The sequence below is a fragment of the Sapajus apella genome, unplaced genomic scaffold, assembly GCF_009761245.1.
Source record: "Sapajus apella isolate SASKATOON/1434 unplaced genomic scaffold, GSC_monkey_1.0 scaffold48, whole genome shotgun sequence".
Lineage (NCBI taxonomy): Eukaryota > Metazoa > Chordata > Mammalia > Primates > Cebidae > Sapajus > Sapajus apella.
Genome location: NW_022436988.1, coordinates 12,639,247 through 12,656,365, shown reverse-complemented (window position 1 = coordinate 12,656,365; position 17,119 = coordinate 12,639,247). Strand labels below are relative to the sequence as shown.

The following is a 17,119-nucleotide window of genomic DNA, read 5'->3' as shown; positions in this document are numbered from 1 at the left end:
TGTGGATATGAGGCTGGGAGGTGGGGACGCGCGCCGAACCTTTCCTTTAATTGTCAGCTCACGTCTTCTACACACAAAAATCCACCCCGACTGCGCCGTCCACGATACCAGCTAGTTTGCTGAATTAGTTTAGCGGCTCAAAGAGGCCTGTAGAGGTTTAAATAAGCTGCACAAACAACACATTTGATCGCTAGAGGAAATAAACATTTTAAAAAACTTAGTGGAAGGAAAGCCTCCTAAATATATTCTGTTCTTTAGGAGCAAAGCTTAGTTAGGACACCGAACTACTCAGAAATAATATACACTTACTCTTCGATTTACACACACACACACACACACACACACGCGCGCGCGCGCGCGCGCACGTACGGATTAGTTTATAAAGTTCCAGAATCCAGACCCGGTTAACACTCAAGTTGCTTTTTAGGGGTCTGCGCGCTCTCGCCTGGCTCTGCTGGGAACGAGAGCTGGGAGGCGCTCAGGCGAGGGCAGATCTAAGTGTCTGTAGGAGTAGCTATTCCAGAAAAATCATTACTCTCTAATTGTTCTGATTTTAGATCAGCAAAGCGTGCCGGGCGGTGGTGGAGAGATTGAGGGCGGAGAGGGCGAGAGGGAACGAGCCGTCTCCCCTTCAGAGAAGCCTAGGCTCCTTGTAAGTACTTCGCCAACAGTCCGGTGAAGAGACAGCCGAGCGGCGCTGCAGGGGCCGTACTTGCGCGCGTCTCGGTCCTGGGGGCTCTGCGCGCCCGTCCCAGCCCCTCGCCCCATTGACTCAGCGGCCTCTCCGCGCGCAGCAGCCTCGGCTGGGGGCTTCGGCAGAGAGGGAGGGGAGAAGGAGACGCGCCGGGGCCGACAAGCAGTCCTGCCCCGGTGGCAAACGTCTCTCCCGGGCGCTGGCACCTCGCAGGCCCCCTCGAGGAGCACGCAGGGCACAGCGCCCCCGCGAGGAGGGGAACCGGGAAGTGCGTGGGGCTCGAGACGGAGTAGGAAGCTTTGCTCAAGGCCAGGCTGCAATCAGGCAGCCGCAACGGCCGGGCGCGGAGCTTCCCACCTGCTGCTGTCCCAGCTGGGCCGCAACTTCCTCCTCCCAGGCCGGGGCCCGACTCCCCGGTCGGCGGGGCTCCGAGGGTGGAGGGGGAGGAGGCGGCGGCAGGTTCCCTCTGCTGGCTACGCCTCGTAGCATCCTCCCCTCCCCGCCGCGGTTCCCGGGGCCGGCCGCGCGGCCAGGCGCGCTGCGATTGGCCGGCGGCGGCCGGGGGCGGGGCCAGGAGAGCCGGTGTCGCACGGACCGCCTCAAAAGAGCCCAGGATATTGCAGAGCGCACTGGAGCCCTGGCCAGCGCGCAGCCTTCCCGGCGCCGGCAGGCCGGGTCTTGGGAATTCTGGTTTGCTTTGGCTCACTCGCTCTTTACAAACTACTGGATCTTACATGCCTCTGTACCCCCCACTTCCACTCCATGTCCCCATGCTCCTGCGCCAGCAACAGGTAAGGGCTGCTGTGTTTTCTTCCTTTTTGCTCGCTGCCTGTGTGTCCTGGGGAATGGACTCTGGCCGCCGTCCCCTACCCTACCCTGCCCCGCTGCTCCAGAGGTGCCCAGCTGTCACACTGCTGTAGCGCTCACCCACGCTCCGGAGTCCCAGATCATGCCTATATAGTTTGTGTGCGCACCAGAACATCCCCAGAGCTAAAAATACTGAGACATGCTTGGAACAGTTGAGCAATAGAAACAGATTTCTCTGCAGCATCTGTTTGTGCTCATAACTTCCAATGCACCAGCTGTAGCGAGATACTGGGTTTGGAGGCAAGGGCGAGAGTCTGTGTTCGGTTCTCACTCTAAGAAAAAAAAAAAGGCGATAGGGAATTTGGTTTGGGGGTGCGTCTCTAGCCTTGGTCTTAAAGCTTGGCAAACCTTGGGGCTCAGCACTATTTTTGATCCTTGGCTTTTTTTTTTTTTTTCGTCGTTGCTTCAAGTATAGCTGTGAGTTTCAAACAGAGTAAGTGTCTCAAAGTTGCCTTCCTGGAAGAAAAGCGGGAGCTTGAGTTCGGTTTGAGCCTGAGGATCGCAAAACTTTCGCATTATATATTACTCTCCCCTAACCAATTTGTTGTGTGTAGTAATAATGGCATTAATACCTAGCTTGAAGACAGTGTGGCTTTAGGGAAGCAAAATAGTCAAAACGACTTGATTCTGCAGAAAGATTGCATCATAGCATGGATTCATCATGACAATTGGAAAAAAAATGATAGGAAATGGGCAGTTTAATGTCTGTGTCTGGGAAAGCATATCAGCAGGATGGTCACTAGGATCAGGCTGTGAATTCTGGTGATTTTCTTAAATTCAGAGTTTACCTGTTAGGAAATAAGGTGTTATTTGAAAATCTGTTTTGTATATGCAAAGAATCTACATTGCGTTTTACCATTTGTTTTCTTTTCACATTAATAATCAATAGACTGCCAGATTTCCTCTCCCGACCACTGTTCTGTGTCTGCTGTACATTATCTCTACACTTGTTAGCGTTTTCCTGCTCACTTCCAAATGTTTTATTTGTGTTTGCCATTATCTGGAAAAATCCTGGTGCTCTGAAAGTGTAAGAGATGTTAATTGAAGCATGGTGGAAAGGGTGAGAATAAGGTCAAGGTCATTTTACTTAGCTTTCTGCCCTCCTCTCTCATATTTTGATGACACTTTATTTTTTAATATTCTTGGTCTCCATAAGAAATATTTGATCTAAATTCTCATGAATTTGGCATAGAAAAATAAAAGAACACAGTCTTTCTACATCCTTCGGCCTCTTCAGTTACAGAATCGCTGGTTAGCTGTAGTGTCCTTATGTGACTTTTGCGTAACCTGAAAGATTGACAACAACTACCTGCACAGATTGATTTTTTAACTGTATATTTTTGTTTACCAGACATGTCTGTTTTTCAGCATATGCAAATACTGAGCCATGCTACAAGCCAAGCGTGGTTGAGCATAAATGTCAGACATGGGACTCACATAGATAGGTATCCCCCTACCCCTTCCCACTTCCCCCTCCTCCTCCCTTATGTTTATTGAGCTTCTAAGAGGTTGCTTTCCTAGCAGTTGTGCTCACATAGCAACATGTGCCCAGAGCACACTCAGGCTGGTCTATATGGCGTCAACTGGGGAATAGCTGTTCTAAACACTCATTAGCAGACCTCTCAGCCCAGTACATTTTCTTTTGCTATCTTTCTTTCCTATCCCTAGAAACTTTCTTATTCATTACACACCATGACCACATTACAGGACACATTTATTCTTATTTGATTTTTTTAAAGTTATTTATAAGCCATATTGGAAGTATTACCTATATAGTCAAAACAGTTTAGATTCCCCATTTGTACCATGCAATCTCCTTGACCTTATCCATAGCTCTTTCTCCTTTAACATCTACCTAAGTTTGAAGCGCTGAACTATTTTTTCCATTGCTTATGCTTAATTTTGGCTCAGCCTATAAATAGTCTTAACATGAACAGCACCACATGTATCGTCTCAATTTCCCAAAAATACTTTCTACATCATAGGTTATGGCCTGGATAAAAATGATTATTTGTGTCCATGAAATTTACATCTAGGCCCTTACATATTTTGACTGAAAGGGGAATTTACACATTGTTTATCAAATTAAAATTTCAGTTCTCTGGATTTATATCACTTAGTGTTCTCATTTTTTCTAATTGATTGCATCTCAAAACATTATTTTGAATACAAGCTTGAAATAAAATTGCATGAAAGCCCTATTTTTTAATGATAGCTTTTCCCAGCTGCTCATGAATTGGTAATTGCTAGTGAAACCGAGCAGGCAAGGAAGTTTTCTGCTTGCTTAAAGTCACTCAGGCATGTGGGCAGGTTAACAGTAAAAGCAATTTTTACCATATAACATTAGGACTGTTACCCCATCAAACCCTGACAGGTTCTAGACTTTTGCTATGTAATCAGCTCCACAAAAAGTCCGAATACATATGCGTGTGCACATGTATACACACATAAATCTGTTTTAGGGCATATCTATTTGAAGTGGCAAAAGTTTTCATTTTGCCAGAAAAGTCCTCTTTTTCTCTTTCCAGGAAGAAATGGTAAAATTTCTAAATGATGCTCCACATGTGGAACAAATTCTGTTATTAGCAATGGAAATCAGACAATAATAGTCTCTCAATACAGGCTACTTTCGAGATTCTAAATGCGGAAAACTATTCATAGGAAGCTGGTATTGTGTGATTTGTGGAATTCAAACAAATGTCTTGGGGTCAAGATTTTTGGAAAGTCACAATTCAGTCTTTAGATTTCATATGGTTGTTATGTTTTAATCTGGAAGGAGTACAGAAAGAAGTCAGAAGAAATTTGAGACTGTCTACTCATGGCCCCTAATGGTAACTCACATGGAAGGATTGTTTTGAATCATGAAAAGGGAATTTCTTGGTGTCAGCTTATAATGTAAAGTTCTGAAGTCAATCAGAACTCAGGAATACAAAGCATTCATTAAATGAAGCTCTTCTACCCTTTTTTGAAACGTACACCTGCATTTGGTGTTGTTGCTATCTCTGTCTGTTTAGAAATGATTGTCAATTTCATGTGAGACAACTAAGATGAGGTAATTGCTTAAAAATGCTTTCCATGTACAGGATCTAGAACCTTGAAGGGTAGGATTCTTGTTTCCTTGGTCCAACTGCAAACTTCACAGGGAAGCAGACAAAACATTGAAGCAGGTGGAAGGTTAAGAAAGCACAGCAACTTCTTTTTATAAAGTAATTCAAAGGCACTTTCAAACCGAGCATCATTTAGGTGTCAAAAGCTGCCAAAATGTAACACACATTGCAATTTTCATAGATGACTAATCTCAGGAAAAATGTGTTGGGGCACATTCTTGCATAATAACTTGGATAAAGAAGAAGTCAAAAGACAGTAACAAGACATTTTCAAAGGCAATGCACCTTGCCTCTTTTTAAGGGATTGCACAAAAACAACATGAATGGTTTGCTTTATTTGTTTGCAGCTGGCTTGGCTGAAATTGGTTCTGTTAACTGTTTAATCTTAATGGATTTAGAGGAGAAGAAAAAAGTGGAGTCTTCATTATCAGGCATCAACAAATTCCTGACTCTTTTCATGAGTTATTTGTTGCCCCCCTTTAATATAGGAGCAGGATTTGGTTGTATGGAAAGTTGAGGGTGGCCTTTATTTTTCAGTTCTAACCTATATTAGTTTTGTTATTTTACATTTGGCAAAGAAAACACCTTAGAATTTTAGGTTTTTGTTAGTTAGTCAAGGAAAATAATTTCTTAAGAATGAAGATGGAAAGTTAAAGTAAATAGATAGTCCTTACCTAGGGAAGAATGAGGCAATAGGAGAAAGCTGAGAACTACTATTTGCACATATTAAGTAAAGGTGAGTGCCTTCTCCATAGGAACCTATAGCAAACAAAAGCGCTGGAAGTGAAAGTAAGCAGACGGGCATTTGTAATCTGTCCTTACAGTTGTCTCTGTCTGAGAGAACACAGCACTGGACTCACATGAAATGAGTTCCTGCCTTATCTCAATCTGCTGAAGACCTGGTTCTATGGCACAATGGTGCTTACTTCCTAGCCTGTTATTACACATGACAGCCGCATCTCAGGAGAATTTCAGGACTCTTATTGCTAGGCAACAGAATTGCTTTCTATCCCCCAGAGCAAGACTTCGTCTTCAAAGTCTTCAAGCCAGAATTACCTGCACTAATAGAGATGTTAGCAGGTATTTCTGCACAGTGGTTGCTTAAAGTGCGAGAAGTGATGAAGCAAGCCTAAACGGTATCCAGAAACTGGGATCCATTTCAGATGATTATTAGCAATAGGGTCAGTATTATCATAGAAGGTTTTGTCCACTAGTTCCCTCTATTTTCAGGATATACACTCAGTCAATCCTACACCAGAATCCACTTCACTATTATATTTGTAGGTGTGAATCTAAGTTTCTTCCTCCAGCATTTCCTCTGCCTATCCAGTCTGCTCAGTTATATCATTTAAACAAAATAATCAATGTCTCCCCATTTCAAAGTCATCAGGGGTTCTAATATTCTCTCATAATACACATGCAACTCAGTGAATACCAATGCTGTGTTCACGTGAAAAGTTTTCTAAACATGTCCTGCTTCCAAAAATTTTGTGACAAATCTTGGAATCAGAAAGTTTTTCATCTGCTTAACAGGGATCCTAGCAAGTGGGGCAGGCAAAAGAAGAGAATAAGAGAACGGAGAGGTAGACTTGAATAACAGAATATTCTAGATCACTGGCCAAAAATAAGGGAAAGGGAACCTGACCTGACATTTTGGTTGAACAAGTGTCACAGACAACTCTTCTGTTTAATGACTTTATACTTTTAAATAAAAGTTTTACAAAGCATGCTTAGGATATGAAGAAATTTAAAACCTTATAATTAAATGTAAAGTATACTTATCTTGACTTAATTCTGTGTTTTTGTTAGGATATATTGCCTTAGACAGTATAATTCTTTATGAGTGGCTTATTTTGTAATGCACAATCTCTCTTTTCTTGCAGGACATGTTCTCTGGATGTCAGCTGAGTTATTAAAGTGACTCTGTATGTCAGTAGACAGACCTTGGTAGAACCCCAAGGCCCCCAGAGACACCCATCTCTCCTCATTTTTTTGTGTGTGTGTGTCTTCACCGAACATTCAAAACTGTTTCTCCAAAGCGTTTTGCAAAAACTCAGACTGTTTTCCAAAGCAGAAGCACTGGAGTCCCCAGCAGAAGCAATGGGCAGTGTGCGTACCAACCGCTACAGCATCGTCTCTTCGGAAGAAGACGGCATGAAGCTGGCCACCATGGCAGTTGCAAATGGCTTTGGGAACGGAAAGAGTAAAGTCCACACCCGACAGCAGTGCAGGAGCCGCTTTGTGAAGAAAGATGGCCACTGTAACGTTCAGTTCATCAACGTGGGCGAGAAGGGGCAACGGTACCTCGCAGACATCTTTACCACCTGTGTGGACATTCGCTGGCGGTGGATGCTGGTTATCTTCTGCCTGGCTTTCATTCTGTCGTGGCTATTTTTTGGCTGTGTGTTTTGGTTGATAGCTCTGCTCCATGGGGATCTGGATGCATCCAAAGTGGGCAAAGCTTGCGTGTCCGAGGTCAACAGCTTCACGGCTGCTTTCCTCTTCTCCATTGAGACCCAGACAACCATAGGCTATGGCTTCAGGTGTGTCACGGATGAATGCCCAATTGCTGTTTTCATGGTCGTGTTTCAGTCCATCGTGGGCTGTATCATCGATGCTTTCATCATTGGCGCAGTCATGGCGAAGATGGCAAAGCCAAAGAAGAGAAACGAGACTCTTGTCTTCAGTCACAATGCCGTGATTGCCATGAGAGACGGCAAGCTGTGCTTGATGTGGCGAGTGGGTAATCTTCGGAAAAGCCACTTGGTGGAAGCTCACGTTCGAGCACAGCTCCTTAAATCCAGAATCACTTCTGAAGGGGAGTATATCCCTCTGGATCAAATAGACATCAATGTTGGGTTTGACAGTGGAATTGATCGTATATTTCTGGTGTCCCCAATCACTATCGTCCACGAAATAGACGAAGACAGTCCTTTATACGATTTGAGTAAACAGGACATTGACAACGCAGACTTTGAAATTGTGGTCATACTGGAAGGCATGGTGGAAGCCACTGCCATGACGACTCAGTGCCGTAGCTCTTATCTAGCAAATGAAATCCTGTGGGGCCACCGCTATGAGCCTGTGCTCTTTGAAGAGAAACACTACTACAAAGTGGACTATTCGAGGTTTCACAAAACGTACGAAGTCCCCAACACTCCCCTTTGTAGTGCCAGAGACTTAGCAGAAAAGAAATACATCCTCTCAAATGCGAATTCATTTTGCTATGAAAATGAAGTTGCCCTCACAAGCAAAGAGGAAGATGACAGCGAAAACGGAGTTCCAGAAAGCACTAGTACAGACACACCCCCTGACATAGACCTTCACAACCAGGCAAGTGTACCTCTAGAGCCCAGGCCCTTACGGCGAGAGTCGGAGATATGACTGACTGATTCCTTCTCTGGAATGGTTACTTTACAACGTGGTCTGTTGGTCAGAGGCCCAAAACAGTTATACAGATGACGGTACTGGTCAAGATGGGTCAAGCAAGCGGCCACCAGGGACTGAGGCAAGCACAATGGTTTCAAAGAAAGACTGTAAGCTCCATGATTAGCATAAAGCACTAACCATGCCTCTGTGTGACCCGATGGCACATAGATGTTGTAGAATAAGTTATGGGTTTTTATGTTTTGTTTTGTGTTTTTTCCAAAACTTGAACTTGCAGGCAAGCCTTGGTTGGGTATTTGATTTATCCAGAGTGCTTCTCTTTAGGGAACAAGGATGTTTTTAATGGCATAATAAAGGCAAGACTCTGCCTTAATTTTTGAAAAGCTGCTAACTACATGAACACAAATTTGTATTTTTGTTGCAGTGTAGTTTTTCTTTTGTGTAATTTTAAAGTCAGTGTTGAACTTTATTGAAAGCTCATGATGCGCTTCAAAGTGGCAAGTATTTGGCTATTAACTGCCAAAACGAGAGCCTGATTTTTTGAGGCCAGTAATTTGTTTGCTAGAATTGATTTTTTTTTTCTCTCTTGCTCTTTGTTACATAAGGGCATTATGTAACACTAGCCAAATGGTAGCCTCCGGGTGGTGGTTGTTTTTTTCCTCCATGATGTTAATGGGTTATCTCAAATTTTAAGTTAGACTACCTAAAATAAATACCAAAGATAATGCATATTTTTGCACAGTGGAGCTTACACTAAAAAGAAAACAAAGCCCCATGGGCTGCCTTGAAATCAAGAGACAATAACTTTGAACCTCAGCAAGACCTTGAACCGCCGGTTCATTTTGCACCTTATTCAGAAAATAGAGCATCATACTCACAGAGTCTAGTCAATGTAGTGCTTTTAAAAATTTTGTCCTTTCATGTAACTTTTTTATTTCAAGAGGAAGAAGAAGAAAGGGGCAGTAGAATTCACACACACGCAATATCAACATCCATTCTTTCCTGCTAGGCAGTGCTGGCCAGGCTCATGTAAAGTGCGAGATGGTGATGTGCTCTTACATTTTTCTGGGCTTTCCCTTTTGCACATTCCAAAATTTATTTCATAAGATAAGATCTTCATAGGACCTCCTTTGCATCCTGGAATTCTCAAAACTGAGCCATCCAGCATGAAAGAGAAATGGGTTTAAACCCTTGCTGCTGAATTTATTGCCTCGACTGTCAGAATATTTCCAGCCCACCTTCACCTTAGAAAAGATGCCACACATGGTCTCCAGCCTTGTTCTTCTGATCTGTCTGTCTGGATTGAGTCCCACAGTGCCAGATAGGGCAGTGAATGCCAAAGTGGGGTAACAGGGAGGTGTGGACAAGCCAGTTTGATGCAACACTTCGATGAAGTATTTAGGAGGGAGAGGAAACTTGCCTTTTTTAATGGAAGAAGGTAGGAATGAAAATATCTCAGTATTTTAGGGTCAAAGAGACACATAAAAATAACATAATCACAAGTAAAGGAGATGATGGTCTAAAACGGCTATTCTCCTTTTCTATGTGCATACTTATGATTGAATATGAGCTAAGCATTGTCTCCTGCGGAGCCCCAGAGCAGCTTACTAAGGAAGGACACGTTGTTTTCCAGAAGCCTCCCCTGCCTGGCTGACTGCCTTGCTAGAAACCTCATTTTTTTTCCTCACTCTAGCTCAATAATGGAACTCTCTTTTTGATTTAAAGTTTCCTATTTGTGAATTCTGGGGTTACTGACTTTTCTTTCTAATTGGAGTCTCAAAAGCAACTCTCTTATGGTATTATGTCCCTGTATGCCATTAAAAAACAGCTTGTTCTAGAATCATGTATTTTGTGAACTGATGTTTGTGATGGTCTCTGGTTCTCGAACAGCCATATCTGAATGCTGTGCCTGCAAAACTATGACAATTTCTGCTGATTTCAGCCTTCAGATTTGATGGCTTTGAAAACCGAGGTGTTATTTTCAATGAAACCAAGAAAGAGATGTTAAGCAAATGGTTGTTTTAAATCCAAATGTAAAGGCAGGTTTGGGAAGGTGTTTAAAGAGTTGGAGGAATTGGGGATTGAGTGGACAAGAAAACTTACAGAAGGGGCACCAATTTGGTTCTTGACCGTGAGAGGTTATTGAGGGCTTCAGCTGCTGCTATTATGATGTTTTGCAAAGGAAAATAATCAAACCAAAGAGTATTCAGTGATATGTAAATTAAATGAAGATATAGTGGCAAATGGGGGTGACCAAAAAAGGGACTCCCCCTAAACACACAGTGCTGCCACTTAAAAAGACTTGAGAAATTTGAAAGGGGGTGGGTATGGGGGGTGGGCAGGAAAGAGGGAGGGAAATCTTTCAACTTATTTCTGAAAAAGAAAAAAATATAAAATTTCTGGTGCACAGGTTTGTTTTTTTTTTCAAGAAAATTTTGCAGAAGCTATGTTTTTAAAGTGTACATTTTATAAAGTTTATCAGATATTTTCATATTTAAAGCCAAATGTAAATAGAGGTCTGTAAAGAAAAATAATTGCCATAGAAAGTATAATTTCAGTGCAGCAATTTCTGAGAGCTAGTACCTATATGCTACCGGTTAGCATGGTTTTAGCAAATATATACCAGCCTTATAAGGTTTGTATTGCTATGTTCTTCTGTTATTTATTTCAGCATGGACTGTTCATTTGAAACCTTTTTCTAGTTATTAGCATTTTAACAGTTACAAGCTTTAAATGGCATTTCTTTCTTTTTTTTTTTTTTTTTTTTGTCAAGAGCCAAGACACAGGTAATGCACGACATCAATTGCTGCATTTTACCTTCAAAATATTTGTCCTTATTGACTGGGTCTCCTTAATTAGTATACACATGGCATTAGAGGGCAGATGGAGGGGACTCACCATGAATATCTGGGGTCGATTCCCAGATGTGTGTTGCTTCTCTATTGCAAGCAGATTCCCTGTTGAATTTACTTAGGCTTTATTCCCTTTTAAAGAAAGTTTTGCCCATATCTGGAAGGGCGCTATATTTTTGGAGGGAGCCATAGATTCCTGGTTATCCTATTTTTAAATAAAATGTAGACAAAGTGAATTCTATTTTGCTTATTGAGAAAGGAGTAGTTTTCTATCCCTCTAAGAGTATACTTGAATCAGACATTTTAAGGATGTCACTATAGCACTGTTGTCATTTCCAAATTCCTAGAGAAGTTTGTTTTATTTTGTTTTTATTCTGTTGATGCATTATTTCTTCTCTTTACTTCCTGTCTTCTCAATACCCTCCTATCCCAACTCTCATTGTTTATTTGATAAGCTCTGTTTCCTAAATCATATTTCCCTTGCCGTTACTAAATGTCACTTCATATTTTATAATAAAACACTCAGTAAAAGCAAAAGCTTGTCCTGAGAAGTACAGTGAGTTCTTTTTCACTCTGTGTCTAATAATGTCAAGGTGAAAAAAAAAAAGTGTGGCATAGTTACCTGCCCATCCCCAACCCTCAGCAAAGTAGAATCTCTTTTCTAGTAATTTTGGGTTTTAGCTCTGGGCTCTGGCAAGCTGAACAATCCTAGCCATTGACAATCGTGATAGTTATTATTTTCCCATTGCTGTCTTTTTGTATCTAAAGTCTTCCTGTTGTACTGCACAAACCATGGATTGTACATATTTTTATATATTACGTCTTATTTTATTATTTCTAAATAAAAAAATTAAAAATTGAAAACAAATTTGTGCAAGAATCTTTGGGCTTCCTGTATGATTACCATAGAAACACATAAAGCAAGTGTTCCCAAACCCCTGATAGGTTAGATGAATAGAACCATAGAAATTGTCTCAACAGACAGGTGCAGTGGGGTGGCAGATTAGTTTAATTCAAGTTAGAGGAAGTCAAGCTCATATTTTGCTTTTGGACAGATGGCCTAGGTAGAAAGGGAATAGAAAAGACAAATAAACAAGCAAAAAAAAAAACCTAACAAAAATATTATCAAGTTTAGATTTTGATTCTCTGTTTAATGAGTGATAATATGTAGTTATTCTTTATCAAGCCTCAGCTATGTGTAGAGTTCTTGCATTACATATTATTTTATCTCATTCCCACAGAAACCAAATCAGGATATTATTATTTTGTATTATAGATTAAGACTTGGCAAATAAGTCCGTAAAGGGCCAGGCAGTAAGTATTTTTTGGCTTTACAAACCAGAGGGTCTTTGTGTCAACTATGCAAATTCACCCTTGTAATGTGAAAGCAGTTAGCAACAATACAAAAACAAATGACATGGCTGTGTTTCAACAAAATGTTACTAACATCTACAGCCAGTGGGCTAGATTTGACTTACGGCCAGTAGTGTGTTGACCTCTGTTTTAGGTGAAGAAACAGTCTGAATTTTAAGGCTAATGAACCAGTGAGGTAGTATTTGGATTCTGGTTTTACCTGCATCTAAACCTAGTTTTATTCACTAAACTATATATCGTTTCAGGTCACAAAGCTACCAAGAATATGTAGCCCCAGAGGAAATGCTACTTTCTCTGGCAAATTTGAAATAAATACATGTTTTCCAAGTAGGAAATGTGGAGAAAATTTGCATTCTCAAATATGAGTTTTGCCTTACTTTTTTTTCCTTTAATATGGCTATTATTATTTATGTTTCAAATATGACTCTAAATCCTTTCTAAGTACTCAATAATTTAGCTTTAACAGCAACTCTATGGAATAGGCTCTATTATTATCCTCATTTAAGAAATGAAGAAACTAAGGCTCAGAGAAGTTAAGTACCTTATCCAAGTACATACAGGAATTATTTGTGCTGAGACTAAAACTGAGGCCATTCAATACTTGGCTGTGCTTTTTATGACTACTCTATGCACTTTCCTTTTGTGCACATTCTTAGTAAAAGCCTCACCATTTAATCTAAGACCTTTCTGCTTTTCAGTGTTTATCCTTTTCAGTAATGAAAATATATCCTTTTTGTCTGCACAGCACACATTAGTGCAGAATTCTTGCCTCGTTCATAAACCTGTTCTTATATTCCTCATTTAATGTTTGGTGAGAGAGAACAACTCACAAGGGGTAGAATAATTACAAACACTGGTTGTGGGATTTGGGTAAATTTCAAGCTTAAGATTAATTTCAATTAATGAGGAATTGTTTAGGTCTGTTCCAGGCAAAACCACAAAATTCTGTTACTAATCAAGCTGTAGGCACCCGACCACATCCACACTGTTGCTTTGTGCCCATGGTAGGCAGCCAAAGGTGTAACACAATCCTCTGGGCAATTGAGACAATTAAGCAAGACCAGTTATGGTAACACCAGGCAGTGAGTTGCATGTTATACAGGCCTCCTCTCCATTTTTTTACTTCATTAAATACGTATACAAAAAGAAAAGGCAGGGGTGGAATTTCAGAGTCCTTTTGCTTGGACTATCTTGAGTGACAAGCAAAGCAAGACCTCCAAGCTCTAGCCTTCAGATGCAGCAGCTTCCCAGGTCATACCTGCAAAGAAAAAACAAACTTCCCTCTAGAAATGTCCATTTTCAAGCTAGCAAAACTGATTAAATGAATCATTTTTGTTTGCCCAAATTTGAGTGAATAAATAAATAAACACATAAATAAATGAAGGATGGCTAGCTCCATACACTTTAAATCAAGTAAAGAACCAAGTCCATGATCAGCTTATTTGAGAACCTGAATGTTTCTTCCAAATATTTCAGACCACGGAGCTGAGTGATCCAATGATTAGAATCACTATCTGAGGGTTGTTGTAATGACTTAATAAAAGATAAATATCTAATTACCAAGTAGTACCTGCAAAGCACAAGTAGAATAAGACTATCAGAGTGACTGGCTTAAGAATTGGGTGTTCAAGTGTCCTGATTTGCCTGGGACTCAGGGGTTTTCCAGCCTGCAAGACTTTCAGTGCTGAAACTGGAAAAGCTCTCGGCAAACCAGGGGAGTCGGTCATCCTACTTTGGAGAGCAGAGAAGTAGAATGGCTGGGGGAAAGGGGAAGACCCAACAGTTAAGAATGTGGAAGGGAGGAATTGACCAGAGGCGGCACGTGAGTGTCACTACGCAGAAGAACAATGGTGAATAATTACTTAGGAACTGGCTCTCTCTCCAATTAATTGAAATTTGTCGCCTCAAAGGCATTTTTTTGTTTTGAAAAAATGGTTTTCTGAAATATTATACAATTCTCTGCCTTATTCAAAAGATGATATGTATTATTTAACATTTCCTTGTATGACTCAGACTAATATGTGCACCTCTTTATGATGGGATATGTTTTTTAATCTTGTTTGTCATGAAACCAGCAGCTAATATTTTGTCCACTGCCAGAAGTCCCCTAATACTAGTTCATTTTCTGCTTCTTATTCTCTGCGTCAAATAAATCAGATCAATCCAGTATAATATAGATTACTTTATCATATATATCATAGCATATATGATAAGTTTATCATATATTATCATATGATATCATATATAATAAAGATTATCAGAGAGAATATCACATAATCCTCTATGACTGGTATCATAGGTAACAGCAGGGAGGTTCAGAAGGCCCAGAGGAGACACAAATGACCTGGCTTCAGCGCAGGGATTTTTTTTTTTTTTTTTTTTTTTTTGAGACTGAGTCTTGCTCTGTTGCCCAGGCTGGAGTGACTGCAGTGGCACAAACTCGACTCACTGTAACCTCCGCCTCCCAGGTTCAAGCGATTCTCCTGCCTCAGCCTCCCGAGTAGCTGAAATTATAGGCATGCACCACTACGTCTGGCCAATTTTTGTATTTTTGGTAGAGATGGGGTTTCACCGTGTTGGCCAGGTGTGTCTCGCACTCCTGACCTCAGGTGATACACCCGCCTCAGCCTCCCAAAGTGCTGGAATTACAGCACTTTGAGCACGTGAGCCACCACGCCCGGTCCAGAGCACGGGTTTTATATTCATTGTACTGATTTTCAGAGATCTTTTTATTTTATTTTATTTTTATTTATTTATTTTTTTTAAGACGGAGTTTCACCGTGTTGGTCAGGCTGGTCTTGAACTCCCGACCTCAGGCAATCTGCTCGTCTTGGCCTCCAAAGTGCTTGGTTTACAGGCGTGAGCCACCACGCCCAGCCTCAGAGATCTTTTTTATTTCAAGCCTGAGATTATATTCTGAGAGGTTGAGGCCATTAAGAAGTTTGACTTCTAGAAAATTATATTCAATTCAATGAAAAATTTGTTATGCAATTATTATGTAGTACTGGGCACCCGAAGCTTTCTATATGGACATAGTCTTCAATCAGTCACAACTTAGAAAGTGGGTGGTATGGTTATTTATTTATTTTGTCTTAAAACTAAGAAAAGTAACTGGGTTTTAGACATAAAAAGTTTGTATATAATAACTACCAATTACTGAGTTAGGATCGGTTAGGTACTGGACAGACATACAGTTCCTTTCTTCCATGTGTGGACATCTTCATTTGGAAGATTAAATATATTTACAGGGATGTCATTTATGGACTCAAGTATTTTTGCAACACCCTCTTGGGAATTATTTCCAGAGCACATCATTTGAATGTATTAATTGTGACAAAATTTTTTATGACTTTTTGGTTAATTTCTATATTTAGAAAAATCTAGAACTCAGTAAGAGCCACACTTAAGTGACAAAATTGAAGAATTAAGATCGCAAATATCACGTTGTACGAAACAACCAATGGGTGACTATAAAGAACATGTAATTGATGAGATGGTTTGGTTGTTTAATTGCCAATGTTTCTGATTTGGCTCAAAATGACCCAGGAGGCTTTACAAAATGTGCTTCACCAAGAAACTAGAGTTAGTCTAAGGAAGCAACCTTCTGCTATGATAACTTGGAAGGACATCTCCTTCCAGCCACTTCTCTTGAAACCATTTGCCATATATCAGTAACAATAACCTTAAAATCAACTTAGTTAAAAATCAGCTATTTACAAACATAATATCTGTACAGACACATAGTCATAATCAGATTATATTACTTTGTGGTCTTCTTTTTTTTACTCTTAAAATGGAAATTCTATAGGTCAAACAGTCCCTTCAAGGAAAAATTAAATGTTTTGAGGCATTTGGTTTGGTTTTGATAGACTGCTTTCTGACAACAAACACACACACCCACACAAGCTCCTACTGGTATAAAAGTTATGGAATTGTGAGGTAAAAACATTATGACAATTTCTTGGTTTAGGGAAATGTAAGAAAATTAAGCATAGAGAGACTCAAATGCCAGAGACATCTCAAAAATAGCATGTATGTTCTCCTTCCTCTGTTCTTTCCTTCCTTCCTTCCTTTCTTCCTTCCTTCCTTCCTTCCTTCCTTCCTTCCTCTCTCCCTCCCTCCCTCCCTTCCTGTTTCCTTGTTTCCCCTCCCTCCCTTCTTCCTTCCTTTCTTTCTTCTTTCCTCCTCCCTTGCTTTCTTCCTTCCTGCTTCCTTTCTTCTCTTCCTCTTCCCTTCTCTCCTCTTTCCTTCCTTCCTCCCACACATTTTTAATTCTCTATCATTTGTCACTCTGTTTGTTGTTGCTGTTAGTAGTACTCAGAAGTGACTTTTAATAGTTACAATAATAAAGCATGGTTACCTAATGCAATGTTTAACCTAAAATTTGAAAGTGTTTCTTCTTAAAGTTTAAGTTGGTTTTGTAAGGACTTTGCTTCCATGAACACTGTTCTTCCTCTCCCTCCTGCTAAATGACTGCTCTGCCCCCAGATCCTGCTACGATTAGTTCTGTGAATCATCTTTGCCTTAGCACTTCCGCAGTCCTGACACATGGACAGAAAGACATCCCCTGGGCAAACATTCAATCTAGTACAACAAGCAAATGAAGCAAGTGTCAGACTTTGTCATTTTACTTGGATTTTGTTTTTTAAATTTTTGCTAATACGATTTTACATCTAAAGTCCCAGATAAGCAACTCTTCCTTTGACCCCACAAACAAAGGGAGTATCTTGTATCTCGTCAAATAGTCTATAGGAGTTTCCTTTACATTATATAGATAGCTGCATTAGAAACTTTCTCATAAAAACAGATTATTTACCACTAGAGAAATTTCAAAGGCT

At 40.6% G+C, this 17,119-nt stretch overlaps 1 protein-coding gene across 2 annotated transcripts; it reads left to right on the top strand.

Moving 5' to 3' along the window:
- Positions 1–468: 468 nt before the first annotated feature.
- Positions 469–12,961, top strand: KCNJ2 (potassium inwardly rectifying channel subfamily J member 2). 2 transcript variants are annotated; one of them, XM_032241875.1, is made up of 2 exons: positions 469–652; positions 6,552–10,243. In XM_032241875.1, exon 2 carries the CDS (start codon positions 6,769–6,771, stop codon positions 8,050–8,052), a length of 1,284 nt encoding a protein of 427 aa, XP_032097766.1. In that variant the 5' UTR covers positions 469–652; positions 6,552–6,768; the 3' UTR covers positions 8,053–10,243. The 2 variants fall into 2 exon arrangements, with proteins under 2 accessions (XP_032097766.1, XP_032097765.1); XM_032241874.1 differs by lacking the exon at positions 469–652 and adding an exon at positions 1,306–1,485 and having other exon boundaries at positions 6,552–12,961.
- The last annotated feature ends 4,158 nt before the right edge of the window (positions 12,962–17,119 follow it).